Below are 22,193 nucleotides of genomic sequence, written 5' to 3'. Positions count from 1 at the left end.
GTAAATCAGTAAAATTAAAACACTCTCTCACACCGTATACAAAAATAAACTCAAAATGGTTTAAAGACCTAAATATAAGACTTGACACCATAAAACTGAAGGGGAACATACGCAAGACATTCTCAGACATAAATTGTAGCAATAATTTTTTAGATCAGTCTCCTAAGGAAAGAATAAAGAAATAAAAGCAAAAAGAACAAACAGGACCTAATCAAACTTAAACATTTTTCCACAGCAAAAGAAACCATCAACAAAATGAAAAGACAAACTAGGGATGGGAGAAAATGTTTGCAAATGATGTGACCAACAAGGGGTTAATATTCCAAAATATACAAAGAGCTGATACAACTCAATAGTGAAAAAACAACCTAGTCAAAAAATGGGCAGAAGATCTAAATGGATATTTCTCTATAAAGGAGACACATAGATAGATGCCAACAGACACATGAAAAGATGCTCAGTGTTGCTAATTGTTAGAGAAATGTAAACCAAAATGACAGTGAGGTATCGCTTCACACCAGTTAGAACACCAAAAAAGTTTACAAATACTAAATACTGGAGAAGGTATGGAGAAAGGGGAACCCTCCTACATTGTTGGTGGGAATGTAAATTGGTACAGTCACTGTGGAAAATAGTATGGTGTTTCCTTAGAAAACTAAAAATAAAGCTATCATATGATCCAGCAATCCCATTCCTGGGCGTAAATCTGGAAAAGATGAAATTTTAATTCAAAAAGATACATCCATCCTGATATTCACAACAGCACTATTTATAATAGCCGAGACATGGAAACAATCCAAGTGCCCATCAACAGATGACTGGCTTAATAAGATGTGGCATATGTACAAAATGGAATATTAATCAGCCATTAGAAAGGAGTGAAATATTGCCATTTGCAGAAACATGGATGAATCTAGAGAATATTATACTTAGTGAAGTAAGTCAGATAAACATAAATGTGTATCACTTACATATGGAATCTAAAAAATAATACATATGAATATATATACAAAACAGAAACAGACTTAGATATAGAAAACAAATTTATGGTTACCAAAGGGGAATAGGTGGGAGGAGGGATAAATTAAGGGTATGGGATTAACGGATACAAACTAGTATATAAAAAAATAGATAAACAACAAGAATTTTCTGTATAGCACAGGGAACTGTATTCAATATCTTGTAATAACCTATAATGGAAAATAATCTGAAAAAATTTATATGTAACCAAATCACTTTGCTGTACACCTGAAACTAACACAGTGTTGTAAACGAACCATACCTTGATTTAAAAAAAACACATATCAGACTTGTTTTGAATTCAAGGATGACAATAGGGATTATTCAGGTATGCAAAATCACTTGCCCTGTAGTGTGTTTTTTGAGTTCTTATGTTGTCTGCCTCTGGATGTGTGTTAAGTTTTGTTTATAAATTCAGTATCAGGCTTTCAAGCAGTTGGTTGTCACCTCTCCGTATCTTGCTGTTTTCAGTTTATCAGACTCGGTATATCTTTTTTCTTAGTCTTAGCTTAAGGTTTTGTTTATGTGGAAATCAGACAGTCAGGATTACTGAAAACCTGAAAGCTTGCTTAGGAATAACTCCTATAGGCTTTTGACATTCATTTTGGCTCCTAAAGGCTGTTGTTTGTTCTTAGTCTTTGGCCAAATTCTGGAAAGATGGGCTACTTGGTAAGAGATTGCTGTATAACTGACTTGTTATGTGTATCTGGTTATTAAGCTATAATAATTACTCTTTCCCTAATCCTAAAAATATTAATGCATGAATGTACATAAGTAGAAATGAACAAAAGGAAGCTGACGGCCTAAATACATCTTTTTTGAACTGTGACTCAAATAAATAGGATAGGTAGGATTTGGAGGAAATCTCAGGTACAGTTAAAAATCAATGTGAGTTCCGGATTGGTTCTTGGACCGTAAATAATGGTAATACTGGAAAAATGGATGGAGTCTGAATATGAGCTGTAGCGTAGCTAACAGAACTGCACCCCTGTCAGTTCCCGGCTTTAATAAGCAGGCTTGTCACGTGAGATGTTAACATTCAGGAGAGCTGCGTGAAGAGTGAACAGAACTCTGTGCTGTTTGTTCCTGAGTCTAATGTTATCTTAAAACTTAAAGTTAAGGAAACATAAAACTCTCCAGGAGTCTGAAACTTAAACCTGATTTTCAAAGTTAATGATTTAATAAGGTGTCTTAAAATAAAAATGTGTGTGATGAACAACACATTAGCATTCTAGGTTAAAGGAAGTTGCATCTCAAAACACAGGCGAAAAATACAAAGAAGTTGACATCCTGAGTGAAAAATAAATGATTTGGGAGATACATCTAGGACACAAAGTACGTAAAACAACTAGTATTCTAGAAAAAGGAAAAATAAGGCTTGAAATGTAAATAATAAAAAATAAACAGAAAATACTGTGAACTAGAGAATGACTAGAGCCTTTAGACAGACTCATCAAGTGTGTAGAAGAATTAATGGGGCAAAACACACATCTAAATATACCCTGACAAAATTTCCTGAACTCCAAGAATAAAAAGAATCTTGCAAGCTTCTGATTAGGGGACCAAAGGTTATTTTCATTAGAAAGGAAATCAGACTAGCATCTGAGTTTTCAATAGCAATGCTGGAAGCTGGAATACAGTGAAATAACGTAGGTCAGCTACTCAGAGGAAAAGACTCCATTCCAAGAACCCGACCCCTAGAATATACTGAGTTATATACTGAATATACTGAGGATAGACTGAGATAGAATATACTGAATATAATATTGATCTGAAAATAAAAGGACGTCTCAGGCATGGAAGGATTTTGAGAGTATGCCCCCACTAAAGGAAAATTAAATAAGAACAACATAGTTGAGATAGGGAATGAAGAGGACTAGAAGACATTGTGATAAACAGTGAATCACACTCATATATGATAAACACACAAAAGTACAAATCCATTGGAGGGGTGATGAAAATATGAAAAGAAATTGCATTATGAGTGCATTTTAAACTTCTCCAAATCAAAGTCCTATTCTGTAGGAAGATGTTGGTGACCAAATAAAGTTAGAAGAGGGGAAAAAAGAGCCTAAAATACGTTTAATTAAGGATTACAAAATTCCTCATACATATTATTTGGAAACATTATATTTGCAGTGGTTATAGTTTTGAAAAAGCTATTTTTTATTATTTGTTGCAGGAGATACTGCATGTGGCCTTATTATTTTCAGCTCCCTGAACTATCAGTTTTACCCTTTACATTTGATTTTCTTTAAAAATCTCTTGATTCAATTTCTGTATCTGTATTTCCCCAAAAGCTAATGGGGTGTGATATTTTTTCCCATAGTTCTCCTTTAGCATGGATCATAGAAAAAATTATTTTATATGCTTGCTGTTCCCATAAAATAAATGCAGAAGACTTTATAGAGAACCTTTGTTGTCACATGACTGTGACCACCTTCACCTCCCCCCACCCCCTTCAACCAGCGATAGATGAAATAGTTCCAGAGAGTTAAGTGGAATTAACTTTATAGCAAAGTTTAGGAAGCTGTTATTTTAGTTTGAGTAAAGGCCAAAAAGATCATATATTTCCAAAAGGTAACTGTGCAGCTACATTATTGGTAAAACTGGCCCCAATCTGCAGTTCATTTTTAAGTTTGCTCTGACCCATGTAAAAATCTGATAGCCCCAATCTGATTCTGGCACAGTTCTTGCCCAAATGATGACAAGCATTTCCATTTCGGGAAAAAAAGAAAAAACTTCAGTGGAGGCCTGATTAATTCTGGGATGGCAGTTAGCATCCGGAGTTCAGGGACAACCTACGCAGAGAATTTAGCAACCTTGGTTAAAGACCACAGTAAAGTTTCATTTCCATAAAGTAAAACAAAACAAAGCAAAAAATTAAGTTCACATCTCTAAGATCAGTAATTCATTTTAATACATTAGTAAGAAAGAAATGAGACTTTGATTCTTGGATATTTGTGTAGCCTCTAGGTTTTTTTTGTTTTTGTTTTTGTTTTTTAATTCCTAAAGCAACAACTTTAAATTTATGAATTTAATTTGAATTAAACACTAATTTAGCAGACACTTACTGGCCACATCCCGTGAATCTGGGGCTGATTGGGATGAGGAATCATTGGTTACAATACTGGGAAGTGCAGAGGTCGGCATGTGAGAGATCGGGAAAGGGCCCAGAAGACGTTCACATGCCTGAGCTTTATGGGTTTATTTTCCTTTCTTTTTATTGTATTTTCAAAAATGTATTTATTGCATAAGATTCACCCAGCAAGCAACACCTAAATGCTGCCCTTCATGCCACAGCCACATCCACTTGTCAGCACTTGCCACTACCATCCAGATGGTCTCCTCCCTATATACAGAAAGGAGCATGTAATTTTTTATTTGTGGGATCATACTGTGTGGATTATTCATTCACTTGGTTTTATGTAATGATAATTCTATTTCTCTACATATAGGTCTTACTGACTCTTTAAAAAACTATTATAGGATGCTCTTTGATGGACATTTATTTTATTCTGTTTTTTTCCTATAATGTTTCCTACAGTGACCACCACTGTAAATACATCTTTGTGCACACATATAAATACTTTTAAAGAACAGATTCCTATTAGTGGACTTGTTAAGTGAAAAGATGTTATATACTTAACATTTTGATGGGTCTTGTCAAATTGGTTTTAAATTGGCTTTACCAATGTACAGTCCTATCTACGGTGTATGAGAAAGCTGGTTTCTTGCATCCTCATTAATATCAATGTGTAATACAATATTTTTCAATCTAGTAGAACTGAAAATTGTTTCCATTTATATTTCCTTGATTATTCAAAAATCTTTTTTTGCTTTCTTTGACTATTCGAATTTCATCTTCTTTGAAGTGCTTATTTATATTCTTCAATTATTTCTTTGCCTAGTTTGATTATTTTTCTTTGTCTCATCAAATTCTTAGACCTTTTAAAAATATGTTTATTGATATTAATCCCTTGTCTGTTAAATACGGCACTTGTCTTTTTGGTTTTGGTCCCTATGGATGTCTTGTAATACTGTAAGATCAAATCAGTTGTCTTTTTCTTTACGGCTGTTGGATTTAGTCACTTGTTTAGGAAAAGCTTCTCTATCTTAAGATCATAAAATCATATTTGCTTTATTTTCTTCTATACTTCTTTAGTTTTGCTCCTTACATCTAGTGAGTTGTGTTTTTAAGGAGTAGTTAGGTCAGCTACATAAAGAAGGTTTAGAAGACTTTTCTAAACATTTGGTTGAGACAGTTTTCCTTGTTTTTAGAAATTGAACAAGAAAGAACAGAGTGCCTTGTACTTAGAACTTTTTGAGGACATAATCTGTGTCGTATTCATTGGTACATTCAAATGTGGATGAATTTTTCTCTTGCCCATTTCCTCTTCCAATCTGCTGGGAATTGAGGTCTCTCTAGTTAGTTATCTGAAAGACTTCCTCCTTCTCACTTTTTCTGACCTCTCTTGAAGGCTGTGAAGCCATGATCCTCCTTAAACCTGGGAGAATGAAAGCTGCTTCCAATGAAAATCCAGACAGTCCTCTCAGGGAAAAAAAAAATCAGGAGAAGAGAAAAAAGAAGAGAGATCATAAGAGCCCTGTAAGGACTATATACTTCTAAGACATGCAAACAGAAAATACCTTCTTTGCTACTTGTTAAAGGGTTAAAAGTGAACTACCCCATCTTAGTAAATCCAAGCAAAACTAACTCCTACCCCTCCCTCTGAACAGAGCTCTAATAAACAAGATCAACACTCAGGCAGGCTAAGGAAGAAAGTGGCACCCCATCAGTTATGTCAGAATTTACTACTTATAGGTAAAGCCCCATTTTAAAACTGCCTTCTCTGTTATTCTCCAAAGTCCTGATTTCGGGATAAGCAAAATGCTAAAATCTAGAACAGGAAATATAAGAGTTCTTTATCTTGGAACTCTGCTTAATAACCTAGAAAATCTTTTTGATTAATCTTATTTCAATGGCTTAGTACACGTCATATAATTTATCTTCAAGAACAAAGTGTTCTGTTTCCTATGTCTTTTCTTTTCCCCCCAGTGTCCATGGGATCACTAAAAAAAGTAAAAAAAAGAAATTTTTGTTCTTAGAAAAGTAGTACGTTTAAACAAAAAACATGACCTGTATCTTGGCTAAATATATAAACAAATAAAAAAATCCATGAATAAATTAGTTCTTCAAGTAAGAATGGGAAATGGTGAGGAATTTTGCATTCCTCTTATTTAATTCCCAACTCCAAGCTCCCCTAGACAACCATTCATGAGACAGCTTTGAGCATTGGCTTAGCTTTCATGAGAGGGCCTCTGACTCCCTTGGTCTCTCTTTTGAAGTGAGCATTGAAGTAAGTCTGATCCTGGTGCTACAGTCACTAGTCACTATCAAATGAGACCCCTGCCACCTGCACAGCGCCTGCCTCGTGCCATGTCTTCTTGACTGCTGAGTCCTTAAGATGCTGGCTTCTAACATCCAGGCCACATGCTGTGGGCTGGGTGCAGAGTGCACTTCTGCTGCCAACCCTCAGGACTGAGAGCGTATACTTCCCAAGTTGCTACAGACAACCTGTTAATAAAGGCTTTAGTCTCACCATGCTGGAAGTATTGGTCTGAACTACTGAAGGGTAATAGAGCTAACATACTGCAGAGAAATTCATTAATGGCCACAAGGAACCATTGCAAGTCATCTTCAGAGAATGCTGTGGTCTTAGGTCCTATGCACTGTCTGTTAGAATCATATGATGACAATGATTGTTAACTGGAGAGTTGAGTACAAAATATACCTGATCTATTATTTACGTGTGAATAAGAGGTATCTGTGTTCCACAATTAAACTAAAAATACCACAGCTTGTTTTTCAATTAAAATTCTTCTGGGATATTTACTGAATCATGATATTTCTAGGATAAGCCACCTAGAGTGGGGGGAAAAGTCCTGAATTCACAAATGCCTCAAAATGAATACATAATGGTCACTTAAGAAAACTTATTCCTGCTTCTCTGTAATTTTATCTCATGTTGCCTAAGCAATATTCATTGTGTGTGTGTGTGTGTGTGTGTGTTTAACGGAGGTACTGGGGATTGAACCCAGGACCTCATGCATGCTATGCATGTACTCTACCACTGAGCTACACCCTCCCTCTAGCACTATTTGTTTTAAATTGATACTTTAATTTGAGCATTCAGTTTTGTTTGGCGATTTCTCTCATTGTTTTTAACAACTTTTTGAGGTATAATTCACATACTATACAATTTGCCTGTTTTAAGTCTACAAATTAATGACTTGGGGTATATTCAAATTTATATGACTGCTACCACAATCTAATTTTAAAATATTTTTGTCACACCAGTAAGAAGTACTGTACTCATTAACAGTGAATCCCCATTGACTACCTCCTCCTCACCCCCAGCGTAAGACAACCACTAATGTAACTTTTGTTTATAGCTTTGACTATTCTGGACATTTCCAATTGATGGAATCATACAATATGTAGGCTTTTGTGACTGGCTTTCCTTCATATATTTTCAAGTTTCCTCCATGTTGTAGCATGTATCAGAATTTCATTTCTTTTTACTGATGAATAATACTCCATTGTAAGAATATACCACATTTTATTAAGACATTCACCAGTTGAACTGTTTCCACTTTTTGGCTGTTATAAATAATGCTGCTTTAATAGTCATGTACAAGTTTTTGTGTAGAAGTGTATTTTCATTTCTCTTGACTATGGACTTAGGAATAGAATTGCTGGGTAATATGGTAACTTCACATTGAATATTTTAAGGAACTGCCAAACTGCTTTCCAAAGCTGCCATATACCACTTCACATTCCCACCAGCAATGTATGAGCGTTTGAATTTCATTGTGTCCTCTCCAACACTTGTTATCTGTCTTTTTTATCATAGGCATCTTAGTGGGTATGAAGTGGTTATCTAATTGTAGTTTTGATTTCCATTTTCCTAGTGGCTAATGATGTTCTGTATTTGTTTTTGTGGGCTTATTGATCATTTTTGTATCTTCTTTGGAGAAATGTCTATTCAGAGACTTTGCCTTTGGGTTATTTATTCTTTTTATTATTGAGTTAAGAGAGTTCTTTATATAGTCTGGATACAAATCCCTTTTCACATCTATGATTTGCAAAAATTTTCATCCACTCTGTAAATTGTCTTTTTACTCTCCTGCTAGTGTCTTATGAAACACACAATTTTGATGAAATCGTGTATATATATATATATATTTTTTTTCTTCTGTAGCTTATTGCTTTTAGTGTCATGTCTAAGAGACTGTTGCCTAATCCAAGGTCACTCACCCATATGCTTTCTTCTAAGAGTTTTATAGTTTTTGTTCTTACATTTAGGTCTTTGATCCACTTTGAGTTAGTTATTCTGTATGGTGTATAAAAAAGTCTAAATTTGCTTTTTACATGTGGATATCTAGTTTTTCTAGTGTCCTTTGTTGAAAAGACTATCTCTGTTCCCATTGAATTATCTTGGCACCCTTATCAAAAATCAATTGACTATAAATGTAAAGGTTTATTTCTGAACTCTGAATTCTGTTCCATTAATCTATATATCTATCCTTAATCCATAATACATTATCTTGACTACTGTAGCATTATTATAAGTTTTTATTCAGCAAGTTTGAGTCCTTAAATTATGTTCTGCTTTTTCAGAATTGTTTTGAGTATTCTGGGCTACCTGCATTTCCATATGAATTTTAGGATCAGTTTGTCAGCTTCTCCAAAAAATCATCTAGGATTTTGAAAATAATTTTACAGAATCTTTAGATCAATTTGGGGAGTATTGACATCTTGACAATATTAAATCTTCTGATTCATTAACATGGGCTGTCTCTCCATCTGATGAGGTCCTCTTTAATTTCTTTCAACAATATTTTTAGTTGTGTATAAGTTTCATATTTTTGTTAATATATTATGAATTTTTAAATTGTATCTCACATGAAATCATTTTTTTAATTTCATTTTAAAATTACTCATTGCTATTGTAGAGAAATACAGTTGACTTTTTAAATATTAATCTTGTATCCAGAAATATGCTGAATTTACCTATTCTAATTATTTTAGTGGATTCTTTAGGATTTTGTGTATATAAAATCATGTAATCTGTGAATAGAGATAGTTTTACTCTTTTCCATGTGGATGCAAATTTTTCTTTTTCTTGCCTGTTAGAATTGGCTAGAACTTCAAGTATAATATTTAATAGAAGAAAGAAAAGATATTGTCTTGTTTCTGATCTTAGGAAGGAAGCATTTAGCCTTTTACCAGTAAGTATGATATTAGCAGTGAATTTTTCATAGATGCCTTTTATTGGGTTGAGGAGGTATCCTCATATTTCTAGTTTGTTGATTGTGTTTGTTATAAATGGTTTTTGAGTTCTGTCAGATGTTTTTGCTGTGTCTATTAAGATGATTATATAGTTTTTGTGCTTTATCCTGCTGATATGTTTTATTATACTAATTGATTTTTAACTTTGCATTCCTGTGATAAGCCCTATTTAGACATAGTATATAATTTTTATATGTTGCTATATTCAATTTGATTATATTTTGTTAAGAATTTTGTATCTATATTCGTGAATGGTATAAATGATATCAGTCTCTAGACTTCTTTTCTTGTCATATATTCAAGTTCAGTGATTTTTCTTTTTTTTCTGTCAACTCAAATCCACTGTTGAGCCTGTCTAGTGAATTCTTCATTTTGGTTATTGTCCTTTTCAACTCCAGAATTTCCATTTTGTTCTTTAACAATTTCTATCTCTTTATTGGTATGCTCTGTTTGATGAGTCATTCTTTAATATGGTTCAGTGCTGGTCTTGTGAACTAAGCTGGCGTGCTAGATATGCCACGCAAGTTTTTCAAAATGTTGGAACAGGGATGTTCTGCTTCCCCTGAATAACATGGTTGTGAATATGAATCCTAGAACTGCTACAGCCATTTTTCCTGCTAGAAGGTAAATTAATCTGACAATTAAGCCAATATATATGGAGGACAGTGACAAGGAAATATCTGAAGAAAGTAGCTGGAACATTGATGATGTCTTAACCTTCAAAACAAACAGCAGTGAGGTCTTCCCTAATTATGATATTTTCAGTTAAGTGAGCCAAGAAATGCTCCTTGTTAAGAGAACTTGTGAACAAAAGTATCCAATAGTTTTAACTAATTAAAACATTTTTGAGAAGGACTCAGTCTGAGTAGCAAGGGCAAAACTGTAAAAGTGAGTTTTGCTATTTTCTTTGTCTAGTATATATCTGTTGTGTTTTTTCTGATGTATCATTTGCACAATTTTGTATCATCTAGATACAAACAGTAGAAAAAAGTGCTACTAAATTTACAGATAAAACAGCAACAACACAGAATAAAAGTCATTTTTAAGAAAAAACTGGTTTATTAGATGAGGATGAATATGCAAACCTTGAGGAAGATGTATCAGCATTTAGAGTGTTTTGCTGCTGATAACATTGTTATGTTTAATTCTACTTAGAAGCATGTTTTTCTCTTTATATGAGTGGGCACCATCTCTCTCCTTGCCCTAAGACAATTATTTAGGGGTAGGTATTTATAAATAGTTCCAGAAAGGGGGCTAATGATATAAAGATAGACGAAGGATGATTGATAAATTTCCTGAGCCTGTTTGGCAAGAGATGGAAAAGGAAAACACAGTGGGTTGATGAATAACACATGGGAGTGAAGTTAACAAGGAAAGAGAAAAAAGAACTAATGCATTGTGTGCCCTAATCCTGTAAGAGAGGGGAAAATGATGATGGGAAAAATACGTTGCATTTCAGAGGGAAAGTAAATTTCAAGAATTTTTTTTTAAAAGGATCTCCTTTTTAAGTCTTTGGGATTTTTTTTAAAAGTTTATGTATTATTTTATTTTTGGGGGGTAAAGGGAAAATCATTAGGTCTATTTATTATCAAGTTTTTTTTTTTTTAACGAAGATACTGGGGATTGAACCTAGGCCCTTGTGCATGCTAAGCACATGCTCTACCAGTTGAGCTGTACCCTCCCCCAACTTTAACAACTTTTGAAGACTCATTACTCAAAGTTCAGACTTTGAGCACTGAGCTTGGAGGAAACTCTGGGGATCGATCACCAAGTGGAAGCTTTGAATGTTTTTGCATTTCTTTGATCCCACTTTTTTGCCAGCTCTACTCCTGCTCTAAGACACACTGGTTTATCTCTCCTTGTGCATGGCACAGAGCCCTGCCTCCTTTCTCTCATTCCGCTCCTGTTTGGCATAAAAGGAGCTGCAATGTGAAGACACTCTGCAGCACACAGAGGAGCTAGGCTGGATCCCTGCAGGACTGCATACAAGTTCTTCTAAGCCATAGGGCAAGGAGCTTGAGCCTTTTCTCCCTTATTACAGAAAAAGCCAAAATGCACTCTGTTAGTGCCACTATCCGTACTCTTCAGTGGCCTTCAGCTTCTGTTGTTACTGTTGCCAAAAATGAGACGTGTCCAGGCTGCCAGCAAAGTAGGCAGAAGGCCGTCTAAATAGACTGGAATCTGTACTTTTAAAAAATATTTAATAGGCACCTCGCACCTGCATGCATACAGCACTGCTGTTTCATCCACACTTGTATTAGATCCTCATGAATTATTCTGTTGATCAGTTAAGTTAACAATCTCAGTATTTAAGTATCTCAGAATCCCAATCAAGCCAAAGAGGAAATGTCCATAACGTCCTTCAAAGGCAGTGAATGGTAATGATAAGCTACTGCTGTGTGTTCCTTGACTGCTGGTGGAATACAAGCCTGTATGAGTTAGGTTATTCTTCTGCTATGGAGGAAAGGCTAGAAGAGTGTTAAACCGACTCACCCGACAGACTCAAAAGACTGTATTTGAAGTCTGGCTTTTCCTTGCTACTCACTAGCTGTGTGACCCAGGGTAGCCCAGGCACTGCATCTCAGGCATTATCCTCACCTATAAGAAGGAGATGATCACAAACCTACCCTATCTTCCATAAAGGTTTTTGAGAGCTGCAAATAAAATAGCACATGCGAAACTGCTTTATAAATGAGAATGTGCTATCCGCTAAGTTTTTTTTTTATGACTTTCTCAATTTGGATGTGTGTTTCTAGCTGCCAAGGGGTATTTGTTTATGTAATCCATAGACTGTGTGAACAAAAAATACTGCAAGTGATGTCAGTAAACAAAGAATACTGAAGCCATCAAGTCATCAGACAAGGCCACCACCCCCCACAGTGAAGATAAGCCTCTGCACCCTGAGGGGACTCAGAATAAAAAAGGACAGGATACTGGCTGTAGATAGCTAGATGCTTGTCAAAGGAATGATTTCAGTGAACCCAAATGTTTGCTCCCTCCCATATATAGAAAAGCACTAAATTCTTTAACTTGAGATGTCTGGCATTTTTCAGTTAACAAATAATCTTTTAATGTTCCAACTACCTGGTCTTTGTTGTAAAGCTCCTATCTATCCTGACTCCTCCCCTACCTCTTTGGAGCAGCCCCTCAGAGCGATCTGAGAGGCTGTCATCCAAGCTCAAGTCCTCAGAAATGTCTGCCGAATGAAACTAACTCTCAACTTTTAAACTATGCATTTACTTCAGTCGACAACTGTTATCAAAAGACTTATCGTAGTCAGTAATTTGAACCTGTTCACCTATGTAATAGTTCAATTCTACTAGCAAAACTGGTGTAAGTTCTATCTTTTTTTTTCTTTTTGCTGGCACTGCTGAGACTTTTATAGATATGCTAATTAGCTGAGAAATGGTAGGAGAAAACGATAAAAGTAAAAAAAATTTTGGAAAGTAATGATGTTAATGAATAGGCCCTAACATGATAATTAATCCCTGAATAATAGTGGTATTACTAAAAATTAACAAGCCTATCATCAATGAGCTCATTCGGGTCGTGATACTTTCTAATCATAATGCAGAAGTAATAAAGAATACATACAACAATTACGTTCTAATGTTTTCTCCAACTGTATATTTCTTATGAAGTTAAGACAATGTGTGGTTTAAGAATAACAGTGTTTTAATGTGATATGTCAGGAAACAAGGAATTGCCCTTGGGCTAAGAAAACAACTCTGATATCCCCATTTACATTTACTGCTAAGCAAAGTAAATTCAGAGAGACTATGTCTTGTTACAACCTCTGTGACTTGCATCACCAAATAACTTACTTACCTGGGCAAAGAAAAAAGAATTCCAAAAAACATTTACTTGGTAGGTCAGAATATCCATCAGAGCATTTGCTGTGGGAAACAGATGCCATTGGCCCCCTGCATCAACTGCTCTGACTGCCTTTGAAATACACCAGAAACATCCAGATTCAACAGTCTTGCTTTTTTAATGAACAAGGAACAGAGAGAGCACAGACAAATAATCCTTGTGAAAAAGAGAATTATACAAAAATGGGGATAATATAAATCTGAATAAAGTAAGGGATCAACGTGCAAAGGGCCTGAAGCTTTTCCCCTAGCCCCTGTGGTCTGGGCAAACAGTTTTAACACTGTTACTCTTTGTGGGGTACTTGGGTGGGGGAGTGTTATGTATATATGTGCATGTTTACAGGCTTGAAATACAACCCATATGGGAAAGAAATCTTCCTAGTCCATAAGGAAAAAACCAAAAAAACAGGTAATTTTTACAAAAAAGATAATAGAAATAAAGGCATTTAACTGATTGGATTTGAAATGCATTTTGTGGATGAGTATGACCTCTGGTGTTAAACTAGGGAAATTCCAGCACATATATCTTAAGGGCAGAAAGAGAAGCAAATACAATTTTCCAAAAGCTAATCATTGGAGGTTGCAGGCTCTTGTATTGACCTTTCTTTCAGCCTTTCTTATTCCCTCCCTCCTTCCCTCCTCACTCTCACTAATATAAATGAATATTTACTATGTGGAAAGTACTATCCACAGGGAAGATACTGTCTTTGTTGTTCTAACTGCTTAATTTTACATGTTACATTAACAATCCCCTATAGGGAAGAAAGGCTAAATTATAGTATACTATATTAAAAGTTTACATAGAATACTTGAACTCCGTTTGTTAACTTTACAAAGAGGCTTGATGAAAATAACTTCTTAGATGTGCCTGTCTTAACCAGATAGTGTAAAATGCCCCAATAGTAATGTTATGAGGATTCAGACTCAAAACATAAAGTTGTTAGGACATCTTGTGATTTTTCATCGTCATACTAATAGAGGATTATCACACTCTCCAAATACAGACATTTATTAGCAAGATGATTTTTTGAGTGTGTGAAACTAAATGATTCCTTAAAACAAGGAACAGAGATAGCAAGGACGAATAATTCCTGTGATAAAGAGATAAAAAATGATAAATATCTGACTGATTTGCTCTCCTCTCTCTCCCACCACAGTGGGTTTCAAATTACTATATTATTTCACGAAGTTTTTCAGAATATTGGCTAGGTGGAAGCACCTACGGTAATCTGAGTTTTGGTATTCTGACAGTTTTACATGCCATGGATGAAATCCTCATTTCTTTCTTACCTTTTACATCCTATCCTCCACGTGAACCCCCTTTGTGAGTAGTGGGAACTCCATCATTGCCATAAATCTCAACATACATCATGTTTCTACACGATGAATGGCACTGCACTTAATCCCCTACTTAAGGCATAGGATACACATGGCAAAAGATACAGTATTTTTTCCCTTTCATTTTGTTTATGGAACCTCTTTGGAGCCTTAAATTTGCTGTTTGAGAGTCAGTTTGACAAAAGAAGATGCAGACATTACTTTTTTAAAATGACATTTTAATACCTCTAGAATCTTATCTACTTTCACGCTGTTAACAATTACTGTGATATTTGGGGGAGGATTGATGTAATCTTTCCTCTAAATTTACAAAACGCTAATGAAAGTATTAATTTACTGTGATAATACTTCTTTGATGTCTTTAGATTTGGAAAGATAAATCAAACTTTTTCACTTAATCAGTTACATGTAGCAACTAGAAGGATATATAATTGTTATAAAGTGAAAATAAATGTATTATGGATTTTGTGCTTGAGTTGAATTTTGTTTCACACCAGAAGGTGAAATACTTTTATTTTGGAAGCTTTCATTGTTACTTCAGATTACTCATTAGAATTGTTTTTAAGTCATGCTCACCACACAATTCATGCAGATCCACTCAACTGTCTTACAGATTCTACCAGCTTCAAAATTCTAAACAAGCTTTATTGAATTGCCAAAAAATCAGAATTAAAAATAAAATGCTATTTCCAATTTTTAGCCATTCAAATTATATTCTTGACCAAGACTACCGAGAAATGCAAGTTCTGTGGGACTAAAAGCAATCCTCTCCCCTTTTTCTTTTGGATCTATTTACTTGCATGTACAAAAAAATAAAATTGTTTAACCCAGGTCCAAAGGATATCCTAAGATGAATTATTCACCCCATGGCATTGAAAACACACTCTCTTAAGAGCAGGTACCTGGTAAGCAGCTTTAGGGCAGCTGCAGAGTAGAATATCAAGAAATTGGATCCAGGTGAGAATTCCAATTACCTAATGAGAGTGATCCGCTTTCACGTTAACTTCTTGGTCTTTCTGTTTCGTTGTAACTGCTATCATAAAAATCATGCTTTAAAATCACAATTTAAAATAAAAAAAATTCCGACTGGCCAATTTCTTTAGTTCCCCTTTTCGGGAGACAGTAATCTCAATTTACCTAAAGAAATAAGAAGGATAAAGACTTAAGATGGAGCAGTAACAAAGAACTCTCGAAAGGGTCCCCAACTGCTTTGTGTTGGTATATCGCCTAAAAGAACATAACACAGGAAATTTGTGAGGCACAAAATACAATTTTTTATTCGTTTATTAGCAAATAAATATTATACCTAACTCTAGCAAAACTCCAGCATTGTCTCCAGGCAGCTATTATTCAGCCCAGGTTATCATTATTAATAATTTCCTAGCCAGGCTGTGACTACCGGGGTGAATCAGCCCGCGCAAGGCCCCTCTCCTTCCGCTGCCGCCGCAGTCAGGGCTTGGCAGAGAAGATGCTCGGTGTTTGCGCATCAGTGATCCGCCTTTGCTTTGTGTCTTTGCTGCAGGTGGGGAGGAGGAAGAGGAACAAAAGAGGAGCTGGTGGCCGGGTCGCTGAGCAGCTCCTAGACCCTCAAGCAAGCCTCCTCTCCTCGGCAGGAAAAGCTCGCGGACCTACCAGCTGGGGCGGCCAGAGGGCCAGAGCACCGCAGCCCAGGACCTAGCGGCCGGGGGCGCCAGCCCCTCATGTTCCGCAGAAGGCAAAAATGTGAGCGGCAGTAGCTGGGAAAGCCCTCCGCCCCCGCCAGGGGGACCCGGGAAGCCCGCGCGGGCTCCTCCCGCGGACGGAGGGGATCCCCTCCTCCGGCCCCGCCCCCATCCTCCCCCGGCCCGGGCGCCGAGGCAGTTAACCCTACCCGCGCCGCAGCGCACTCAGGCGAGAGCGCAGCGCGGCGCAGCCAATCCAGACTATCAGGCGCTAGCGCCCAGCAGCGGGGGACGATCCGGGAGCCGGGCCCGCTCGGATCGGCCAAACCGAGGCTCAGGCCCTGGGGTTCTCACAAGCCTTGCTGCACTGACTTAGCTAGTCGCCCAAGTTTTTCTCTCCAAAGCGGGTGCCCCCGCAGTTATTTGGCGGGCAGCCGGCAGCCCACTCTCCACGGTACCATTGGGAAGAAGTGGGCGTGGGGCGAGGGAGTGGTGGTTCTGCAGCTCTGAGAGGCGTGCAGATGGGCGGAGGAGTGGCCCGGGTTCAGCACTATTCCCTTGCTTGACCCCTGGCTGGGGTGGCCCAAAGTGCTGCAGTGCCCCACGCAGGTGATCTACACTGCGTGTCCGGCACTAGTTAGGGGGTGCGGCGGCACGAGAAGGAGGGACGCCCCTTTCCTTTATCCTCCCCCTACAGACCCGCTGCACTGCCTGGGGGCTCCTCATCCCAGGTGGTGCTCACAGGCGCTCCCAATCAGCAGGTGAAAACACCGCCCTCATCCTGGCCTGGCCTGCGCACCCTAGGATTTTCATCCTGCAGATTCCCTCCTCCCCATCTCTTTCTCACACACGCTCCCCTAAACCGCGCGCGCCGCAAACTCAGTCTTGGTCCCCGCAGGTGATGTCATGCCCATTGTTTTGGTGCGCCCAACCAATCGGACTCGCCGCCTGGATTCTACCGGAGCCGGCATGGGCCCTTCCTCGCACCAGCAGCAGGAGTCCCCGCTCCCGACCATAACGCATTGCGCAGGGTGCACCACCGCCTGGTCTCCCTGCAGCTTTAACAGCCCTGACATGGAAACCCCATTGCAGTTCCAGCGCGGCTTCTTCTCAGAGCAGCCGCCGCCGCCGCGCTCCTCACACCTGCATTGCCAGCAGCAGCAGCAACAGAGCCAGGACAAGCCGTGCCCGCCCTTCGCGCCCCTCCCGCACCCTCACCACCACTCGCACCTCGCGCACCAGCAGCCGGGCAGTGGCGGCAGCAGCCCATGCCTCCGGTGCAACAGCTGCGCCTCCTCCGGTGCCCCGGTGGCGGGGGCGGGGGCGGGGGATAACCTGTCCCTGCTGCTCCGCACCTCCTCGCCCGGCGGCGCCTTCCGGACCCGCACCTCCTCGCCGCTGTCGGGCTCGTCGTGCTGCTGCTGCTGCTCGTCGCGCCGGGGCAGCCAGCTCAATGTGAGCGAGCTGACGCCGTCCAGCCATGCCAGTGCGCTCCGGCAGCAGTACGCGCAGCAGCCGGCGTCCACCTCCCAGTACCATCAGTGCCACAGCTTGCAGCCCGCCGCCAGCCCCACGGGCAGCCTCGGCAGCCTGGGCTCTGGGCCCCCGCTCTCGCACCACCACCACCACCACCCGCACCCAGCGCACCACCAGCACCACCAACCCCAGGCGCGCCGCGAGAGCAACCCCTTCACCGAAATAGCCATGAGCAGCTGCAGGTACAACGGGGGCGTCATGCGGCCGCTCAGCAACTTGAGTGCGTCCCGCCGGAACCTGCACGAGATGGATTCCGAGGCGCAGCCCCTACAGCCCCCGGCGTCTGTCGGAGGAGGTGGTGGCGCGTCCTCCCCGTCTGCGGCCGCTGCCGCCGCTTCATCCTCAGCCCCGGAGATCGTGGTGTCTAAGCCGGAGCACAACAACTCCAATAACCTGGCGCTCTACGGAGCTGGTGGCGGAGGCAGCACTGGAGGAGGTGGCGGCGGCGGCAGCGGGCATGGCAGCAGCAGTGGCACCAAGTCCAGCAAAAAGAAGAACCAGAACATCGGCTACAAGCTGGGCCACCGGCGCGCCCTGTTCGAGAAGCGCAAGCGGCTCAGCGACTACGCGCTCATCTTCGGCATGTTCGGTATCGTGGTCATGGTCATTGAGACCGAGCTGTCGTGGGGCGCCTACGACAAGGTACGTAGTCGAACCCCTGCCTTCCTTTCCCGGGCCGCGGAGCCGGACACCGAGTGGTTAGAATAGGCACTGGCGGGAACTGTCTGCCTGCCAGTCCCGAGTCTTCCCACGATCGGAGACGCCCGCCGGGACAGCGAGCACCGCTCAAACGCGCACCCCTAACCGCAAGGCAACTCTGGAGAGGAAGCCTTTCCGCGCGCGGCCAAAGTTCTGTAGGCAGTCAATGCACAGCGCGTTTGGGCACGTTCAGTAGTAGTGGTTTCAGGAGTTGGTGGGGGAAAGCATACTGTGTTCCTCTCCTGGTGCTTGCGATGTAGGAGACCCCGTTGAAACCCAAACGCTTAAACTCAGGAATAACTTCCTCTTGGGTTTCGAGAGCCAGAAGCTGCCTGTAGGTCTGCGTTGCCGCGGACATCACTGCTTGGCCTTCCCAGCTCTCATCTCCTCTCACTTCCCATTGAGGCCAAGTGCTGTGATAGATCTCAGAGCCACGACAGGTGCCCCTACCCCTCTCCTCCTCTTGGAAGTTGAGGACCACTTCTTGGGGGCTGACCGACCCCCGAGCCCTGAAAGATGGTTAAATGTGCTTCTTTTTAAAAAGCGCTTCTGTCTGTGTTGCAGGCGTCGCTGTATTCCCTAGCTCTGAAATGCCTTATCAGTCTCTCCACGATCATCCTGCTTGGTCTGATCATCGTATACCACGCCAGGGAAATACAGGTAACTTAGGTTCTGCTGTTTATGAATGACTAAAGCCTTGCCGCCGGCCTGGAGAAGTGTAAGGCAGTAGACACTTTCCCCCAGCCCTCGTGTCCTTGCTTGAGGTTACAGAAGACACATGCTGTATTCTTACCTTAGTACCTGACCTGTTCTTTCAGGAAGTTAAAAACAAAACAAACAGTGCAGCTTGTAAACATGCAGTCGTTTCTGGGATGTATTTGTTAAACCTGTCAGATTTCCCTCTCTCTTCTTTAATAGATCCACTTCTCCATATCAGTCACTGCGTTTGTTTTTCTCAAGGCCAGTTATGCACTAGCCTTAATATGTCGGGTAAATGTGTATTCTTGTTTGATACACGTCTTCCTAGTGGGTGGGTCATTATGGACAATTGTGCCCATCTATATCACATTTTATAACTGTCACTGGAGAAGAAAATGGGCCCACGATACTCCTTGCTAATGTATATACATAAGACAAGAGGAAAATTCTAACCTTTTCTATATCTTTCAACATTAAAGAAAAGATCTATTGTAAATTTAGGATTCAGATTCTGTATATCTGATAGTTTGGTAGATTCTTAGGTACAATTATTACATTGTTTAAAATGTTATTTAAGAGCAAAGGCCGCTGCCCTTGTAAGTGGACTTATTAGGGAAACGTTTGTTTTGTTTAAATGCAGCCAGGAACTCTATTGTTAGGTTTCACTGTTGCTGACAATTTCAGAATACTTCATCTAAAATTCATAGGTCATTTTTTGAGTTGTTTACTTTGCTGTAGCTTTCAGTCAAAGAAATATTAAGGTTTGTGAATTAAAATAACTAGAGTTTTCAAAAATTTAGAGTTAAGATTTTCCAGTTTAGCATTTACACTAATACGCATTTATTTATTTATTTATTTTTTTGAGCAGTTGTTAGGCATTTGTCCCAACTACTAAATCTTCAACTTTAGCCTGTTTTCCTTTAGGAGTTGCCATTAAATTTAAATAGCTTAGTGTAAATTATAAGTTAAATTAATTTTAAGTTAGTAATTTGGAAAAAACATACTAAATATGGAAGAAACCAATTTTAACTATTGCCCAAACAAAATAAAAATACACATAGCTCCGAATGAGGGGGGAGATATCACTTCGTCATGCTTTCAAATTTGCAAAAACTTTGAAAAGTGTGATTTTGAAGGAATGAGAACAGAAAATGAGAATTAGAAAGAATGAGAAATATTTAGAAGTAATAAAACTGCGCTGGCCAGACAAGGCAAACACGTTTGAACTCTTAAAATTTTAACAATTTACAGAGGTGCATCTTTAATTTAATGCTAGTGATCGTGGGCTTTTGAGATTCTTTCAAACATTTTAAAGTGATGCTAAAATGTAACTTAAATATCATGAGGGTATTGTCTCATTTTGACTTGAAGAGTAGAACACTAAAAGCTGGGGGACGAAATAGGTCTAAGGAACCTTTGATTCATTTTACAGATGAGGAAGTTGAAGTCAGAAGAGATGACCAGCTGGCCAGTTCCCATGGCTAGACAGTACAGATCATGACCAGCCCTGTTCTCCTAGGGTCAAGCCCAGGATGTTTCCTGCTGGGCTCTGCTACTGCTTGCCAGCAACCCTGAAACATGGGTTTATCTTTGTGGTTCCTCTCTAAATCTAAAAGTTATATGATTAGGGTTAAATTTAAAAGGTGACTCTGAAATCTTCTTAGGTATTTTTAAAAATCAAATAACCTAATTTTCTTGTTTGCTTATTTCTTAGAGACCAGAGTAGTTTTACTTAATTAACTCACCCTGGAAAGAGACCTTGCTGTTTTTTTTGGGGGGGGGGTGTTGGGTTTTGCTTTGTTTTTTCAATTCAACGTCAGCTTTCATATTATTCCTGTTCCTTCTGAAAAAAAAACACAGCTAAACGAGCATTCATGGCAGGAGGACATTTGATGGTATTAACATCAGGAACAGAGTGTCTTCCTGAAAACACCGACTTTTTAGGAATTATGGGCAGATTTTTTTTTTAAAATAACTTATATGAGTTTAAGAATGGCCAAATGTCAATGTGTTTTAAAAAAAAACTTTTTTGATATCATATTAGAATTCTTAAAACTTAGAGAAACAAATCCAAGAAGTCCTATTTTTATAGATTATTTCACACTTGAAAGAATCCCACCCCTGGCTAGTTTTGAGGACTATTTCTGTTTTACAAATGCATAGATATATTGATTAGATATGTATAGCATGGGTGATAAGAATGAGGACATGGATTCTTTCTCTAAGGCTTGTAAGCACAGTGAACCTCTTTATTGCTAGGGCAATGTAAACCTCACAAAAAGTTAGATTTTTATGATTGGGTTTATCTGCATAACATGGTTTCTATTAAACCAGACTTAAGATAATTTCAAAATAGATGCATGGAACATAGCATTTAATTTTTTTTTTTTTTGGATGTAGCTTTTACATTCAGTGTTTAGTCCAGAGGCATTTTTTCCCCCTCAAGCTGAAGCTCTAAATTCTTATCTGAGATGCTTTATATATATTTATATATATATATATATATATATATATATATATATATATATATATATATATATATATAAATAAAATGGAAAAGGATCAAGTAAATATGGAGACCCTGAGCTAAAAGTCAGGAGCCAGAAAAATACGTTCTACTTCATCCAGAGAATAAAGTCAGATGCTGTTGAAATAGTTACTCTAAAACACAGTAAAAGCAAGTTCACAAGCTAATGTATAGATGTGTGGAAAATGATGAATTGTGCCCTTTTTTTTACTTGTAGGTGTGCTTCTTTCATAAATTTCAAGCAAATAGGCACTTGTAGGTTTACTGTTAAGAATTCCAAGCATATCAATTAGCTTTGAGTTGAGGCCCTGTATGTAGGGCTTATGCTGCCATTCCAAGTGTGCCCTTGGATGTAGCATAGTCTAATGTGACACTTACTCTCTTTCTTTTTAGTGTAACTGTAGGATGATTGGACGGTGACAGCTAGCTAGTGTGGGTTTCTGGTACATGGTAGGATTTCTCACTGCATTCAGAGAAAGTGTTAT

At 39.0% G+C, this 22,193-nt stretch overlaps 1 protein-coding gene across 2 annotated transcripts in view; it reads left to right on the top strand.

The window, feature by feature from the left end:
* The window catches only part of KCNN2 (potassium calcium-activated channel subfamily N member 2), a 364,774-nt gene that overhangs the window by 219,711 nt on the left and 122,870 nt on the right, over positions 1-22,193 (top strand). For both annotated transcript variants that reach the window (XM_072958084.1, XM_072958082.1), the window contains 3 exons: positions 16,109-16,308; positions 17,146-18,425; positions 19,047-19,142. In XM_072958084.1, coding sequence (XP_072814185.1) covers positions 16,287-16,308; positions 17,146-18,425; positions 19,047-19,142 — 1,398 coding nt within the window. In that variant the 5' untranslated portion in view covers positions 16,109-16,286. The remainder of the gene's footprint in view (positions 1-16,108; positions 16,309-17,145; positions 18,426-19,046; positions 19,143-22,193) is intronic.

Source organism: Vicugna pacos, chromosome 3 (genome assembly GCF_048564905.1).
Source record: "Vicugna pacos chromosome 3, VicPac4, whole genome shotgun sequence".
NCBI classification, from domain to species: Eukaryota; Metazoa; Chordata; class Mammalia; order Artiodactyla; family Camelidae; genus Vicugna; species Vicugna pacos.
The sequence above is the reverse complement of the archived record's forward strand: the minus strand, read 5'-3'. Positions and strand labels throughout refer to the sequence as shown.